The sequence below is a fragment of the Dromiciops gliroides genome, chromosome 3, assembly GCF_019393635.1.
Source record: "Dromiciops gliroides isolate mDroGli1 chromosome 3, mDroGli1.pri, whole genome shotgun sequence".
Taxonomy (NCBI): domain Eukaryota; kingdom Metazoa; phylum Chordata; class Mammalia; order Microbiotheria; family Microbiotheriidae; genus Dromiciops; species Dromiciops gliroides.
In genome coordinates this window covers 593686526-593704985 of record NC_057863.1, presented here as the reverse complement: position 1 = coordinate 593704985, position 18460 = coordinate 593686526, and the positions used below count along the sequence as shown (strand labels likewise).

Sequence of the window (18460 nt, the reverse complement as noted above, 5' to 3'; positions counted from 1 at the left end):
ACTTATGCCATAAACCTCCTCCACAAATTCCTTACCCATAACCACCTTAATAACATGCAAGGTTAAGTCTTTTTTGTCTATCAGCAAGGCTACAGTCAGTATTGTCCAAAGCTAAGCAACTCCATGCAGTGAGTGGTTGGCAAACAATTGCCTTTGGCAATGACAAGAGGAGGGGTTTCTTTTCCCCTCTTGTCTATAAGAGTGAGAGTTCAGGAGGTGTTTTAGTTAGTCTTTGGGAGGGTTGGAGTTATAAGCAGTAGACTGACATGCTATGACTCAAATGTTCCACATTCTCACACTGCAGGCCACCTAGAGACCTCTTCTCCAGAAAAAACAAAACAACAACAAAAAAACAACAACCCAGGACTTCCTTGGCTATTGACTAGTTCCAAGTCTCTAGGTCCCACTAGAATCTCTTGCCTCCTCAGTTAATCCAAAATCATTTAAAAGTGTGGCAGGAGGCACGATTAATTTTAACTATTCTCTTGGAGGCAAACTCCGCCACTAGTGAGGGAGGCAATAATTAACTGAGCTTCTGGATAACCAGAGAGAGTTAGACCATCTTATGGCCCCTGCAGTGTCAGCTGGGATATTCATGACCCCAAGGGTCCAAGACCTACTACATCATCATCATCTTCCTCCTCCTGCTCTTCACTGCTTGCTCGACGCCAGGAGGGCATGCTCACCAGGCGGAGGGTCTTCAACCCTGCTGGCTCCTTTGGTCAACAGGAAGGCCACAGACACAACAGAGCAACAGGAAATCCACAACACAAAATCAAAAAGAGAATGAATGCACCATAGATGAAGAGGGGTAAAAGTTAATGTGAAAATGTCCCCCTCCCAAAGAAGACAAGAGAAAACTCATGACTAAGAGTGAAACACATCTCGTTTTGCTGGTCACTCATCCTCTTCAGCTATACAACACAAAATGAAAAAGAGAATGAATGTAATACAAATGAGAGGAAAAGAAAACAACAGGAAAATACCCTACCTCCCAATGAAAATAAGAGAACTCTCAAGACCAGAGCAAATAATTACACTAATAATGAGCCATCTCAAGTGCTGGATGACCACTCACGAATTTTAGCTAAAGAAGGAAATGGAGGGAGTAAGGTGGAGGTGGATAGGAGATGTCAACTTTCCACAAACATCGTGATGGTTCTATAAATGTCTGGGACAATATGAAGAAGCTTCTCTTATGGAGACAAACTGAAAAAAAAATGATCTCATTAGGACTTGAACTTAATGTGGTAGGAGTTCTACCATATAGGAAGTAATACAACCAGAGAGATTATTATAAATAAGATAAATTTCAACATAAAAACATACTTATCAAATACACTAACCAAGATGTCCAATCATTCTTAAGTAAGAACTGAAAAGTGAATTACAAAGTGGCAGTAAAATTGTGATAGGGCATACAACTTTATAAGACCACAAACAAGAGAACAGGAAAAACCAGAGCTTCATATGTTAGCCATGTTTATAAGATTATGGAAAGCCTTGAGAGGAGTTTAAAATCATCCCTGCTAGAAGGCACATAGGTGTGAAACCAAAAGAAGAGGAATGTCAAAGGCAACCAGTCCCAGGCAGCTGAATTTTTCTAAGAAACACAGGTCAAATTTTTCTAATGCTTTAAATCCAGATGAATTTAAAGGATATACACAAGTCAATGGAGCCAGCTGACTAAGATTTTGAGTATTTCTTGGGAACCCATGGCCAAAGAATCAGCTTCCCAGTAATGAGCCTTTTCCATACTTAATGAAATTGGAAAGCAAACAGAAGCTGTTGCCAATATCAGACTCAAAGTCTTTCAAACTTAGTAGAACTTGTGATGCACCTGAATAGTCCAGGATCCAAGAGCCCAGGATCATTTCTATGGCATGATGGGACACTGGAATAAGAATATAATGAAGACTTGGGCAAGATCTACAAAATCTTATTTTCCCCTATCTCCCTAAAGGTTAAAATATTATTTAATAAGGAATTAATATTTTGTGAATGCAATCTTAAGTTTCTCACAATGAAAAATGTGTTGCCTAAAATGCCAGGAACAAAATATGGATCTCGTGAGATCAACAACTCACAGGATAATGTGCCTATAAACTATTGGCTTACCCATTTTCAAATTGACATGGGCAAAAGCTGCAGGCTGACAGGAATGGAAGGCTCACACTGTATTGTACTACAGAAGGAAAGGGCTCTCCCACACACTAGGATGGGGGTAGCTGGCCAAAGGAAGTTGCTTTAATTGTACTGAAAGCAGGGATGGCCATCTTCCTGAAGTAACAACTCACTCGGCCACAAGAGGGTAAATGTGCGGTGGTCAGACATGGGTGGGAGTGGGTCAAGGGGCACACCAGGACTTTTAAAGGCAAACTGCAGGTCCTCAACTGATCTAAGGAAATGACTAAAGATCACGGATAGATGGATGAGTCTATTAAAAGACTGAATAACAATTTCTAAGAAGCAAAAATCATACTTGTTCAATAAAGTTATATCTCCAAATGACCCCCCCAAAATTTGAAAAACTGGACATAGACAAAATATGAATAAGAAGAGAAAAGACAACTTTTGAGAGGGGAATAAATATCCTCTTCTGGCTTCTATTGAGAAATAATGTCACTGAAGCCACAATGAAAGCATTGCCTACTTAGGTATACATTTCAGTCAAAAAAGAAGGATCACCAATGCCTTCTACTCTAATAGGAACACTGTATCTTATGAAGGAAAAGAAGGAAACCAGAAGCACAAGGACCCCACTACTTCATGACAAGAATGAAGGAGCTCACCAATTTGATCCCGGAGAGAACCTCCAAAAGAGATATCAGGTTATGGCCATCTCGAAGATCTTCGTAGAGATCATTAATGTGCTTGCGGACCTGAGGATGAGAGTAAAATAAATACTATTTAACCTGGAACAAATTTATCATCAGTCCAATTATCCCTGGTTCACAGTAAACAATATACAAAACCAATAGCCTAGGGAACTATTTAATATGATAAAAAGCTTTGAATTCAGAGTTTATACAGGCTGGGGTACATGATATTAAATTCAGTAACATTTATTAATTACCTAAAATGTGCCAGGCCCCCTGTCTGAGGCACTAGTGATAAAGATATGGAGACTAAAGCAGCCCTTACCCTAAAGAAGCTTAGAAATCTAAATAAGGAGGATATGGCATATACTCAAATTAACTATCATACCGAGAAGAATATGAACAAAGGAAAGATCCAAATAAGAGCTCTATGACAATTTGAGGAGGGAGAGGACAATTTTAGCTGAGAGAAGTAGGGAAAGCTTTTTGGAAAAGGTATCACTAAAGTTGGACCTTGAAGAATGAGATTTCATTTTAAGGGTGGGAGGATGGGGGGTGGGGGTGTGTGTGTTCCATTGAGGGGAGAGGAAAGAGCTATATCTACTACCAATCTTGTTGGGAACTACAACAGTAAGTCCAGCTGCACACCTGGAAATTCACCACAATTGGTGGTGGGTTTTTTTTTGCGGGGCCATGGGGGTTGACTTGCCCAAGGTCACACAGCTAGTAAGTGTCAAGTGTCTGAGGCCAGATTTGAACCCAGGTACTCCTGAATCCAGGGCCAGTGCTTTATCTACTGCGCCACCTAGCTGCCCCAAATATATATATATATATATATATATATATATATATATATATATATATATATATATTTTTTGCAGGGCAATTGGGGTTAAGTGACTTGCCCAAGGTCACACAGCTAGTAAGTGTCAAGTGTCTGAGGCCGGATTTGAACTCAGGAACTCCTGAATCCAGGGCCGGTGCTTTATCCACTGCGCCACCTAGCTGCCCCACACAATTGTTTTAAAACATAATGAAACCATCCTTAAGACTTACTTGGTCCAGGAGATTAAGAATTGAACTGTAACTTCCTGTTTGCCAAAAGCAGTGGTCTCCAAAGTGGAGTCCTGCATGGTACCAAGGAGTAAGTGTTTATTTAGCAGGTGGAAAGATGACTTACTTTTTACTCGCTCTTTGATAACCAATCACAAGGCTTTTCTCCAACACAACCAAACCTGTTTTTCACCTAATACTTCCCTTAATTCATCCTTTCTCTCTATAGGAAAGCTCCCTCATTCAGGGCTATTATAATCCAACTGTTACCCAGAGAAGTAGCTATGCAGATGCCATTCTTTATCCACCCTGCCCCCTGCCCAAACCCATTTCTTGTCCCCCACGTTACTTTGTGACTATAGCTTGTTGTCATTTGTCCTTCATTCCCAAAGAGGACCATGACATTGGGGTGATGTCATGACTTGCACTAAACTGGATTTAAGGGAGGGAGGGCTGTACAAGGTCATCAACCTCACTCTCTCCTCTAGAGCCAGCTGGGTCCACTGGCAAGATATAGATCAGGACAACTGGAGATGGCCCTGGATGTTTAAGGCAATTGTGGTCAAGTGACTTGCCCAAGGTTACACAGCTAGTAAGTGTCTGAAGTAAGATTTGAACTCAGGTCCTCTCGACTTCAGGACCAGTGCTCTATCCACTGTGTCACCCAGCTGCTGGGTATCCCTCAAAGGGTGGACTCTCTAAGGCAGTAAATGGTGAGAGCCTCCTCACCTCACCTTTCCTTCTGTAGCTCTACATATCTTGTCTCTGTCCCCTTTTCTCTATTCACACAGCCACCATTCTAGTTCAGGCCCTCATCACCTTTCACCTGAACTACTGCAACAGTCTCCTAATTGGTCTCCATATTTCAAGTCTTTCCCTACTCCAATTCATCAACAACATAGCAGCCAAAGTACTTTTCCTGAATTTCAAATACAAGTATGTCAGAACCTTACTCAGTAAACTCCAGAAGCTCTCTGCTGATCTAGGATTAAATATTATTTCATCTTTAGCTCATCCTTTTAAATTTCTATTTTGTGTAACTTCTATAGCATACATATGTCTGAAGTTGGATTTGAACTCATCTTCCTGACTCCAAGTCCAGCACTCTATCTATGGCACCACCAACCGCCTTTAGGAAGAGCCAGGAATCCTGCTTGCTTTCCCATTGCCCCTTCTAGATTCTCCCACCACCATTTTCAATGAACAGCTACTGCTCCTTTGAGGTCTGTACTATCCAAATTTACCAACCAATAAGTATCCTAGTGACTACTGTCTAACAAACCAAAGAACAGAATTCTCCTTCCTTCCTTAATGAGTTCAATGCCTAGCTTGCAGTCTCTCCTCCCTAATTCCTACTCTCTTACTGGAGGGGTTCAATATACATAATGATAAATACTCAACTGCCCTAAACACAAGGTTCCTTAATTTATTCAATTCCCATGACCTATTCCCCTAGGTGGTGCAGTGGATAGAGAGGTGGGCTGAGAGTCAGAAAAGTATCAGACTCATCTTCCTGAGTTCAAATCTGACCTCAGATACTACCTGTGTGATCCTGGGCAAGTCACTTAACCCTTTTTACCTCAGTTTCCTCTTCTGTAAAATGACCAGGAGAAGGAAATGGCAAATCACCCCAGTAGCTTTGCCAGGAAAACTCCAAATGGGGTCATGAAAAGTCAGAAACAACTGAACAACAGCACTGCCCTCTACCTCAGGGAAATCTAGAATAGTTTGTGAGTAATTAAAAGAGAATGCCATGATCATTAGGAGTCAGCATGGTTTCACTAAGAATACATCACTGAGGTCAAACTAGCCTCATTTCTTTTTCTGATAGATTACTACATGGGTATATCAGGGAAATGGCACTGATTTACTGTTATATTGGCTTCGCCAAGCCCTCGACAAAGTCTCTCAAGATATCCTTATGAATAAGATGGTGACTGACATATCAGCTGAACAATACTACTATCAAGTACTTAAACAAATGTATTACCAAAAAATGATAGTTAATGCTGATTAACCTAGGGGTTAATCTGCAAGGGTTGCTGCAAGGCTCCATCCTTGGCTCCATTAGCTTATCAGATGTGCAGATGACACAGAGTTGGAATGGAAGGTTTAGACCACAGACCAAGCTATAATCAGTCTCAGAATGTTAGGAGTGGCAGGGACTTGAAAGACCATCTAGTTAACTCCCTTTCATTAGAGATAAGTAAACTAAGGGCTAGATTCACTAGAAATAGTCTCCAGACAGTTCGGGGCTCTTAGAGGGAAGTAAGCAAAGCATTTTTCAGTTGGCCTATGTGAAACAGGAGAAGCCCTGGTTTAGACCATAGTGTAAGCCTTCAGGATGGGCACTGCAGGTGGTCCAAAGTATTTAGTCAAGGTAGCACCTCTGGGCCCCAAAGGAAAAGTTATCACTTTAATGTCACTTGTGATAACATAAAAATATACCTGTTCTGATCGATTTAATTCTCTTGACCAGTGACCTTCTAAAATGTAATGTATATTTACATTTCAATGTTGGTCTTTAAATTGTTTTTCTCCTGTGGAGCTCAAAATGCTTTCCAGGCTTAACTTTATGAACACACATTAACGCTGCACAGACCATGCATCCTGGTCACTGTTGCTACTCCGTTGACAATTTGGTGGCATTCCACTTTGTAAATCTGATGAATTTTTGCTCAACTAACCAAAGGACAATGAATTTTATTATTAAATAAATATTAGTTCATGGCATAGGGAAGAAACTCACAATATATGTATTCTTTATAGTGTTCTGAAAAGACTAAAGTTTCTATTTCACCTTAAACTGTCTATGACAATAAATCAGAATACAAGATCAGAACAACCACAGCAGGCTCAGACATTGGTACAAAACCAACCAGATGAAATTTAATGGGGAGACTGCAAAGTCTTACATTTAGGGTTATGATGATGATGATGACAAGTATTATATGGGAAAGACTTAAGCTTGGCAACAGTTAGTGTAAAAAAGAGCTAGGAGGGTTTTAAAAGAACCAAAGTTTATCATAGAATTGCAGAATTTAGAAGGGGTCTTATAGAGTTCATTTTGTGCAATGCCTCATTTTAGATATAAGGCGAAAAGGGAAGGGAATAAGCATTTCAATAGTGTGTACTATATGCCAGGCACTGTGCTAGGTGCTTTACAAATATTCTCTCATTTGATAATATATTCTTATGTTGTTAGACAGTCGATTTGACAATATAATAAGGAACTTAAGACTAGAGAAATTAAGTGACTTGTCCAAACAAAGATTAGAACTGAGATTAACTGTCTCCTAATGAAGTTCTCATCTCTCTACACTACTCTGTTTCATGGAAACAATAAAGGGATGTAGCTGCTGAAAAAGTGAATGAAATCTGAGGCTATCATAATAAGTATACTGTCAAATAAGTCCCATAGTACTTTAACCTAGTCAGACCACATCCAGAACATTATGTTCAATTCTGAGCATATTTTAAGTAGAAAGTAGAATGTTTTCAATATGGACCAACAGGAAGATGTGTGAGTAGACAGAAAGGGATGCATATGAGAAATGTTGTGAAGGTAGAAAAACTTGGCAAAGATTGGATATGTGGGGTGAGGAGAGTAAGAAGGGAAGGATGACAATGAGATCTGAAGTGCACACGACTGACAGTTATACATAAGGTGGAAAGAGGAGAGGACTTCAGAGAAAAGACAATGAGTTATGTTTTGGACTTGTTCAGTTTGAGTTATCCACAGGAAAGAGCTCAAACCCAGCTGAAAAGCCTAATCAGATTATAATATAACTGGGAAATGTTGAACAAAATTAATGAAAACACAACGCTAGAAAGATAATGTTAATTTGTAGTTTTCTAAGTCAATATGTGACCTGCAGACACTTCTATTTGAGTTTGACTCCACTGATCTATAGGACCTCTAGTCTGAAATATCTTAAAGGCAGCTGATGCTTGAGGCTGGAACTCAGAAGAGCATTTGGAGCTAGATAAATAGATGGGAACCCATGGAAGGTGATGAGATTACCAAACTAAGTAGTATAAATGAATATGAGAAGAGGGCCCAGGACTGACCCTTAGGGAACTCCTGCAATTAGTGGGTATGACCTGAAGGAAGTCTAACAAAGGAAAGTGAAAAGGAGCATTCAAATCAGTAGAAGGGTAAACCAGTAGAGAATAGTGTCATGAAAAGCTAGAGGAGACAGAGTATCCAAGAGAGTACTACTGACAGTATCAAGGAACTGCAGAGGTCAGGAAGAATGAGAATTGAGAAAAGGCCATCAGGTGTTACAATGAAGGGATATCTGTAACTTTGGAGAGAGTGGTTTCATTTGAATGATAAGGTTAGAAGCCAAACCGCAGAGGGTTTAGAAGAGAGTGAGGACAGGAAGTGAAGGTACCAATTGTAGATGGCTTTCTCAAGAAGGTTAGCCTTGAAGGAGAAGAGAGATAAGGATGATAGCTACTAGGGATGGTAATAACAAGTGAGGATTTCTTTTAAGGACGGAGGAAACATGGACATGTTTGTAAAAGAAACTGAAGCTCAGAGAGGGGGATGAGAGAGGTAGCATTTTGATGGAGAAGTTGGAATAGAATGGAATCACTTCTGTGCGTAGAGGTACTTTAGACTCAGCCTCTACCTTCCTTCTCTGCATCTATCTAGTAAGAAGCTATTCACTGGCTGCCTCCCCCATTACTATGTAGACTCCTTGGGGGCAGAGACTGTTTTTTATCTTTCTTTGTATCTTCAGGAATTAGCACAGTCCCAGCCACAAAATAAGTCTTTAATAAGTGTTTGTTGACTAATTTGCTACTGAGATACCTTTCCATTTCCAGAATTCTGTGATTTCAATGTAGAGAACACTTCATATGGAAATTACCTTCACTCATGAAGATGTGGGCACTCATCTGTAACTAACAGTTTTTGAGGACTTTCTTGGGGCTCTGAGAGGTTACTTGATTTGCCCGTGGTTACATAACTGCGTCAGAGACAGGATTTGAACCCAGATCTTCCTGAGTCCAAGTCAGATACTTAAACTCCTACTTATACTGCCTCCCTAATAAAACAACACATCAGAATTTATTGGGGATTAAGGAAAAGCCACATATTTGGATTCAGATATCAATGATTTAAGTATAAGAACTGGCTTAACTGTAATGTACTTAGTGGTTTTAAGTGAGCGCAAGTTTCACATGAATTAACACTGGGGTGTTGCTACTAAAGTCTGTCTAGTCTTGGACATCACACTTTAAAAAAGTCAATGACAAACTAGAAAGTGTCCAAAGGTATTAGAACCAGAATGCTGAGAAATCTGGAAATGAGGTCCTATAAGGAACAGTTAGGGGAAACTGGGAATGCTTGGCCTGAATAAGAGATTATTCAGAGAGGAAAGAATCACTCACCATCTTCTGCCTTCCTGGGAGGAGAAGGGGGAAAGATATATTTAGAAATATATAAATATATATAAATATATAAATATATATAAATAAAAGATGTTAATAAAAAAATTTAAATATATAAAAAAGAATCATTGCCTTCTTTGCCTCCTGTTTGGAAGACAGAGCAGATTTGGTCAATATAAATCAAGATGACAAGGGTTAACATGTGAGTTGGGCAATGGGGGTTAAGTGTCTTGATCAGGGTCACACAGCTAGTAAGTGTCAAGTGTCTGAGGCCGTATTTGAACTCAGGTCCTCCTGAATCCAGGGCCGGTGCTTTATCCACTGTGCCACCTATTTGCCCCAACATGTGAGTTTTAAGGAGGCAGGTTTTAACCCCAATACAAATTAAATCTCTTCTGATCCCCTACTCTGATAACTCGATGTGGCTCACAGGTGGTGCTGTCTTCTTGAAAAGGAGTAAAAGCTGTGGCAAGTTCTCTGAAGTCAGAAAAAATTAGAGTATGGGACCAATGACAAGTTACTATATCCATATCATCTGCTTTATGGAATCTACCTCCAGCCCTGATCAAGAAACATGAATTTAACTAAGTTTTAGTTTAAGCCAAGGCTGGGGTCAAACCTTCTGTCTTCCTGTGATTCAGTTTCACCACATGGGAGGTGAACCCAGGAGGATTTAAGAGATTATCTATCCCCATTTAATAGGTGAAGAAACAGGGGCAGCTAGGTGGCTCAGTGGATAAAGCACCGGCCCTGGATTCAGAAGTACCTGAGTTCAAATCCGGCCTCAGACACTAGACATGTACTAGCTGTGTGACCCTGGGCAAGTCACTTAACCCCCATAGTCCCCCCCCCCCCAAAAAAATAGGTGAAGAAACAGAAAGGTGAGGCAACTTGCCCAAGGGCTACAAAGGCTGGAATTTTAAACTAGGTTTGAAACTAGGTTTGGGTCTTATAAAGATAAATGGAAACCTTGCCATGTGGCTTTCTTAAATCTATGTAGGAGAGTTATTCTTTTCTTTGGGGGGGAATGAGGATTAAGTGACTTGCCCAGGGTCACACAGCTAGTGTCAAGTTATTCTAAAAAAGTTTCTATTAGGAACGTTAAAAAGAGAAGGTAACTCTTAAGAGGGGTCAGGGCCTCAGCTAAAATAGTTCAATCTACATAAAATTCAATTCTGGGGATTTAAGGCAAAAGGCCCCGAGGGAAAGGCAAGAAAAAGTGAATGAACATTTGGCTCCACTCAACAACAAATGTGAAGGCAGAGGGGGAATAAGAGTGTTGTTGTTATTGCCACTGTTGTTTTAAAGAGATTTTAAGATCCATTAGATACCCAAATAGTAAAAGAATTTCACCATTTGGGGGTGAAAAGCTAGTCTAATCCTCAGACTGACTATATGCTAACAAGATGACAAAATGGTACTTTAATAATAGCTCTCATTTTTATCATGCTTTCCAGTTTCCAAAGCATTTTCTTCATAAAAATATTGCAAGGTAAGTAGATAGTGTAAGTATTACTTTCCCTAGTTTACAGAAGTGGAAACTGAAACTTTGGGAGTTAAATGACTTTTTAGTGAGCATACATCTACTAAGTAGCAAAGGGTTGAATTTAGGTTTTCTCTTTTCCTAGTCCAGAACTCTTTCCACAATGCTGCACTGCTTTTTTCCCATTGAAATACTGGGATGATTATCTAAATTTCTTAATTCTTTGGCCAGTTTTTCTGCAAGGAAAAAAGAAAAAGCCAGATGCCCATGTGCTCAGATTCCAAGATTAACTTAGATGCGCTCTAAATCCCAGAAAAGAGTCTCACTGGGAAGAGTGGGGTACAAGGGAAAGTAGGAGTGTGTTTAGGGTCTGCGCAAGAAAGGATGAACTGTGGGTTAGAACTCTAAGACTTTTAGGAACTCAATACAGTGTCACCACCTAGAATGGTTCTGTGAAAATTCATTAAGACTGACAATTATAGAACTCATTAAAGATAACTCTGTCCACTGTGTGACATACAAGTTGCTGCCTCTCCTGCCACTGTGGCCACTCTAGTTCTGGCTCATCTCTGTCTATCTATTGCAATAACCAGTCTTTTAACTGGTCTTCCTAACTCTAGTCTATTCACCCCTGCACCTCGCACCTCATCTGCCACAGTACTTTCCTAAAAACCATGTTAACCCACTGCTAGAATGATGTCACTTCTCCACTCAAAATCTTTTCAATGGCTCCTCATTGCCTATGGAATAAAGTTTAAGTGCCCAACCCTGGCATTCAATGTCCCCCACAATGTAGCTCCAACCTACCTGTAAAACATGATCTTACACTCCTCTACATGTGTTTCATGTAAAGCTGGATGGCTTCCCATTTCCTGTGGTTACACCCTTTTCTTATCTCTGTGTATTTGCTCAGACCATCTTTCATACCGGCAAAAGATACCTCCACCCCATCTCTGCCTCTCAAAGTCCTTCTCTCTTCTTTCTTCCTTCCAAGGCCTCATGCTGATGCCACCTGCTATGAAGTCTTATATAACCTCCATAGATTAAGTTCTCTCTCTTTTCTCAGATTTCTCCTTTGTTCCCTTTGACCTTATTTCATTCTACCTGTATCATATTAATTATATACACTTTGAATCCAGCCTCAGGCACTTACTTACCATGTGACACTGGATAAGCCATCTAACCTCTCCAAATGTTTCCTTGTTGTTTGTCCTTAGTTTTCATAGAGGACCATGACATAGGTTTGATGTCATGACTTACACTGAACTGGATTTGAGGGAAGGCTGTGCAAGGTCAGAGCCATCTGGGTCCAGTGGCAAGATATAGATCAGGATGACTGGAGATGGCCCTCACTGTTTAAGGCAATTGGGGTTAAGTGACTTGCCCAGGGTCACACAGCTAGTAAGTGTCTGAGGTAAGATTTGAACTCAGGTTCTCTTCACTCCAGGCCCAGTGCACTGAGTCACCTAACTGCTACTTACAGGGTTTTTGTGAGGATCAAGTGAGATTATATATGTAAAGCGTTTTGTATACTTTAAAGCACTATGTAAATGCAAGCAATTACTATTTTAACAAGTCCAAAAGTGTAATTCATTATAATTCCCCTTAAATCTACTTTTTCTCCTTAGTTTCTCTAATTCTACAAAGAGTCATTCTTGACTCTTTATTCCCCTTCACATTTCATATCCAATCAAGAGGTATTGTCAATTATATTACTACACCACTGCTCACATCAATTCCTCCTCTTTGTATACACATAACCACTGCTAGAATTCAGGTCCTTGTCACGCTTCCCTTGGACTACTGCAACAGGCTCCAAGTTTGTCCCCTTGCTTTTAGTCTCTCTCCTCTTCAATCTATCCTTCCCACAGCTGGCAAACTTAGTCATAAAGTACAGGTCAAACCCTGCTCAAAAAGCTTTGCTTGTTTCTCTAAAATAAGATATTCACTTCTGTTTGATCTTTAAGCCCATCCCAATCAGAATCTAGCTTACCTTTCCAGAATCCTTCCACATGATTAACCCTTCATGCATTCTATTTTCGGGCCAAACTGGCCTACCTGCTGTTCTGCACATAGGACACGCCACATGCCACTTCTTAACATTGCCTGCCACTTGTGGTTCCTTCATGTCTGGAATGTTGTCCTTTCTCACTTCTACTTTCTAAAAACCCTCATTCTCTTCAAGGCTCAGCTCAGGCTCCACATCTCCAATCCTAGGTCTTTCCAGATTCTCCCAATCACTAATACTTTCCTTCCCCAAACTACTTTGAATATCTTTAGTTTCACTTATGTGGACATATGCTGAATCCTCTAGTAGAACATAAGCTCCTTAAGGACAGCTAGGTGGTGCCACAGTGCACAGAGCATCTTGCCTGGAAGACTCCTCTTCCTAAATTCAAAACCGGACTCTGGCACTTACTAGCTGTGTGACCCTGGACAAGTCACTTAACTCTGCCTCAGTTTCCTCATCTGTAAAATGAGCTGGAGAAGGAAATGGCAAACTCCTCCAGTATCTTTGCCTAGAAAGCTCCCAAATGGGGTCCCAGAGAACCGGAAATGACTGAACAACAATTTGGATTTTGTCATCTCCAGTGCTTATTGCAGCCAGTGCCTTGGACACAGTAATTCGGCTACTCTCTAGAAGTAACTGTTTTCCAAAATTGATGTACTACAATTCCAAGAAACTACTGCAGCAATGTACTTAGGTAGGTTTACTGAAGAATATGGGACAGTGAAGGTCTGTACATTCCAAATCCTGAATCCTAATTCTCATTAAGAAATAATAGGGGGGGGGCAGCTAGGTGGCGCAGTGGATAGAGCACCGGCCCTGAAGTCAGGAGTACCTGAGTTCAAATCCGGCCTCAGACACCTAACACTTACTAGCTGTGTGACCCTGGGCAAGTCACTTAACCCCAATTGCCTCACTAAAAAAACAAAAAAAAAAAAAAAAAAAACCAACAAAAAAAAAGAAATAATAGGGGCAGCTAGGTGGCGCAGTGGATAAAGCACCGGCCCTGGATTCAGGAGGACCTGAGTTCAAATCCGATCTCAGACATTTGACACTAGCTGTGTGTGACCCTGGGCAAGTCACTTAACCCTCATTGCCCCACCAAAAAAAAAAAAAAAAGAAATAAGACCAGGGGCAGCTAGGTGGCGCAGTGGATAAAACACTGGCGCTGAATTCAGGAGGACCTGAGTTCAAATCCAGCCTCAGACACTTGACACTTACTAGCTGTGTGACCCTGGGCAAGTCACTTAACCCCCATTGCCCCGCCCAAAAACAAAAGAAAGAAAAAAAGAAATAATAGACCAAAAAAATAAAAGAAAGAAAGAAAGAATAGACTGCTGGTGGAGTTGTGAACTGAACCAACCATTCTGGAGAGCAATTTGGAACTATGCCCAAAGTGCTATCAAACTGTGCATACTTTGATTCAGCAATACTGTTACGAGATTTATATCGCAAAGATACCCCAACAAAAGGGAAAAAGACCTATTTGTACAAAAACATTTCTAGTAGCATTTTTTGTGGTGGCTAAGAATTGGAAATCAAAGGGATGCCCATCGATTGGGGAATGGCTAAACAAGCTGTGGTATAGGATGGTGATGGAATATTATTATCCCCAAAGAAATGACAAACAGGATGCTTTTAGAAAGGCCTGGAAAGACCTAAATGTGAAGTGAAATAAGCAGAACCAGGAGAACATCGTACACAGGAACAGCAATATTGTATGATGAACAACTGTGAATGACTTAGCTATTCTCAGCAATGATCCAAGACAAAGGATTCATGATGAAAAATACTATCTACCTCCAAAGAAAGAACTGATGGAGTCTGAATACAGGCTGAAGCATCATTTTTTTTTTTAACTTTCTTTATTATTCTTGGGAGTTTTTTTTGGTCTGAGGTTTTTTTTTTTTTTTAAGTGAGGCAATTGGGGTCAAGTGACTTGCCCGGGGTCACACAGCTAGTTAGTGTTAAGTGTCTGAGGCTGGATTTGAACTCAGGTACTCCTGACTCCAGGGCTGGTGCTCTATCCACTGCGCCACCTAGCTGCCCCTGAATTTTCTTTTACAATATGGAAAATATGGAAAATGGCAAATACTTTACGTAACTGCACATGCATAACCTATATCAAATTGTCTTCTCAAGGAGTGGGGAGAGGAAGAGAAGAGGAAAATAGCAAACTCAGAAATTTTTTAAATGTTAAAAAATTTTAAATGTAATTGAAAAAGATGTTTAAATATTTTTTAAAAACTAAATAATAGATAAAATTTCTAATATGAAACAGTACCACAGGGAAGAAATAATCCCAGAGATATTTTGTTTCAGAATGAAGGTAGGTAGTACAGTAAATAAAGCACTGACCTGGAGTCAATAAGACCTGACTTCAATTCTGGCCTCAGACATTTAGTAGCTCTGTGACCCTGGGCAAGTCACTTTATCTCTGACTAATTTAGCTTCCTCATTTGTTGTTGTTAAGTCATTTTTCAATCTGACTCTTCATGACCCATTTGGGGTTTTCTTTTGTTTGGGGGGGGGGGGGAGGTTCTTGACAAAGATACTGGAGTGATTTGCCATTTCCTTCTCCAGCTAAATTTTACAGATGAGGAAACTGGGGTGAACAGGGAAGTGACTTATCCAGGGTCACACAGTTAGGAAGTGTCAGGCTGGAAGTGAACTCAAGAAGATGAGTATTTCTGACTCTAGGCAAGGCAGTCTGCAGTGTACCAACTATCTGCCTCCTTAAGTGGAGATTAATAATCCCCTACCTCTCAGCATTTTAGTGAGGGTAAAATGAGATATTTTTAAAGCACTTTGCAAACCTTAAAGCTCTATATAAATGCTAGTTATTATTATTTTTTTTTTTGCAGGGCAATGAGCATTAAGTGACTTGCCCAGGGTCACACAGCTAGTAAGTGTCAAGTGTTTGAGGCTAGATTTGAACTCAAGTCCTCCTGAATCCAGGGCCTGTGCTTTATCTACTGCACCACCTAGCTGCCCCAATGCTAGTTATTATTATTACTGTAACGATTGGAATAACGCCACCTGCTGGATACTTACTGTAGAGGAGTTTTGCCCGATCCCTTCGTGGTCGCCATCTGTTAAGGGTTAAAATTCCAGCTAAACTGTCTAAAATATCTAATGAGTGGTCGCCAATAAATTATAAGCTTTAGCAAGAGTTAGACTTTTAAGCATTTATTAAAGAGAATAAGAATTTGGTAAAGAGAGAGAGAAAGGCCTAGATTCCTATCTATTAAAGGGAGAGCACATTTCTAGCTCCGCTCTCCACCAGAGTCCAGAGGAAAAAGCGTGAGACTGAGCGCCAGTCTCTTCCTCCTCCCACTAGCCCGCGTCACTTCCTGACTCCTGGTCTTGCCCTCAAAGACCTTCCCTTCATGGGCAGAACTCCTCTACAGTAAGTATCCAGCAGGTGGCGTTATTCCAATCGTTACATTACTGAATCCCATTCTGAAAAGAAGCAGCATAGTTTAGTGGAAAGGACACTGGACATGAAGTCAGGATACATGGGTTCTTCTCCCATATCTATCACCTGTTGTGTGCAAGTCCCTTAATCCCTCTAGTCCCCAGTTTCCTCTTTTCTAAGATGAAGTTTTTGGATTAAATGATCTCTAAGGTTCCTTCTCCGGTCTCTAAATCTCTAGTCTATGAAAGATCTCCCAGTGGAAAGTGGCCACTTGAATCAGGACAGGAAGGAGGAAGAAGAGAAGAGAAATTAGTAAAGACTTAAGCAAAAGCTTGGCTGATCTCCCATTTCGAACAATGCTATGGTGTGTTCCCCTGGTGCCTCTCTCTCCTACAGACTCCTGTTACCACACAATACCAAAGCTTAGATCCACCAGGCAGCACCAGCTACAGCTTAGCAGCGGTGAGCCACAGTATTTAGATTCAACTATAAAAGACTCAGGGAGCAGACCCAAAATAAGATGGGGTATCTTAAGTTCTCCTAGAAGACCAAGACAGTACACCAAGATCATAGGACATGCCTATGGGGTTCTTCGCCGGCTGGCTCAGTATCACACTCACAACTCAGAGCCTCTGATTTAAAATCCAAGAATACATGATACTACCCTAAATAGGTCCCTTGTACCTTGATTTGCCCAGATATAAAACTTTCAATCCTATTCTTATTTCACAGATATGTCAGATTATACTAACAAAGAGAAAATTATGTTTAAAAGACTTTGTAAACTATTTTAAGATCCTTAGGGCAAAGTACTTTATAAATCTCAGGTATCACTGGCCATTTTGGAGATCTCCATCCCATCTCTAGAAAATAATATTAAGTACAATTATCAGCATGGGGAAATGGATTGAATAGAGATAGGGAAGATATCATGGATGTCTAAACTAGAAAGGATCATAGAGGTCTTCTAGTTTAACCCCCTCATTTCATAAAATAGGAAACAGAGGACCTTAGAAGGGAAGGTACTTGCCGAATTTCTGACAGCCATTTTCAAGCTCTTATCTACATTACTTTGATTCTTCTTTGACTTTGAAAAAAAATCCCAATTTTATTTTCTACCCTCACCTCTACCTTAGCCTTATAATACTATATATAGTACTATGGCAGGCTGAAGTAGAAAGAAGCACCTCAGTCAGAAGTCAAGAGAGATCTGGATCCTGAAGGTCCCAGTTCTACCATTTATTAGTCATGTGGTTTCACTTAAATTCATTGAGCCTCAGTTTCTTTATTTGTAAGATGAATATAATAATGTCCTTCCTTCCTACTTCATAGTAGTATACTGAGGATCAAACACGTATGGGTACACTGTATAAATTACGAAGCACCATACAAAAGTATGGTGTTATCATTGTTATAATTGCTGTAGGAACATAATAGTGAATTATCCAAATACTCTATTTAGTAGGGGTAAAGCAAAGATGTCCATTATCACCTCTATTACTTAATATTGTACTAGAAATGTTAGCTATAGCAATAAGAGAATAAAAAGAAATTAAAGGAATTAGAATAGGTAATGCGGAAACAAAACTATCACTCTTTGAAGATGATATGATATACTTAGAAAACCCTAGAGAATCAACTAAAAAAACTACTTGAAATTATTAACAACTTTAGGAAAGTTGCAGGATATAAAATAAATCCACATAAATCATCAGCATTTCTATATATTACCAACAAAGTCCAGCAGCAACAGAAAGAAAAATTCCATCTAAAATAACTGTGGATAATATAAAATACTACCAAGACAAACCCAGGAACTAAAGGACCAGAACTATAAAACACTTTTCACACAAATACTCTATTTGGAACACTCCATTCAGAACACCAAGGTTGAAATAAGAGAAGAGTTAAAAGGGAATATATATATATATATACCTGTCATAGAAACTATGCTCAGAGTAGCATGTATGAAAGAATCTTACCTTCATCAAATGCTTGTTGACCCATTTGGTAAATGTTTTCTTTTGTACACGGTCCCGTTCATCTGTTAAAAGAACACAAAGATGCTCTTGGTGAGTACTATCCAGCTAAAAATCTAATCACACCTGCACTGGTCCATACCCCAATTTTCTCAGAAACCTTGGTAGTGTTGGGTTCTACCAAAAATAAGGGGACATGAGCCTGGTAGTCTGAGGGTCAACCTGTTCTCTCTCTCTCTCTCTCTCTCTCTCTCTCTCTCTCTCTCTCTCTCTCTCTCTCTCTCTCTCTCTCTCTCTCTC

At 40.0% G+C, this 18460-nt stretch overlaps 1 protein-coding gene across 18 annotated transcripts in view; it reads right to left on the bottom strand.

Annotated features, from left to right (window-relative positions):
- LOC122751408 (microtubule-actin cross-linking factor 1-like) overlaps positions 1 to 18460 on the bottom strand; it is a 287171-nt gene that overhangs the window by 246820 nt on the left and 21891 nt on the right. For all 18 annotated transcript variants that reach the window (XM_043998438.1, XM_043998450.1, XM_043998446.1 and 15 more), the window contains exons 2-3: positions 18164 to 18225; positions 2793 to 2882 (exon numbers count right to left, since the gene is read on the bottom strand). In XM_043998438.1, coding sequence (XP_043854373.1) covers positions 2793 to 2882; positions 18164 to 18225 — 152 coding nt within the window. The remainder of the gene's footprint in view (positions 1 to 2792; positions 2883 to 18163; positions 18226 to 18460) is intronic.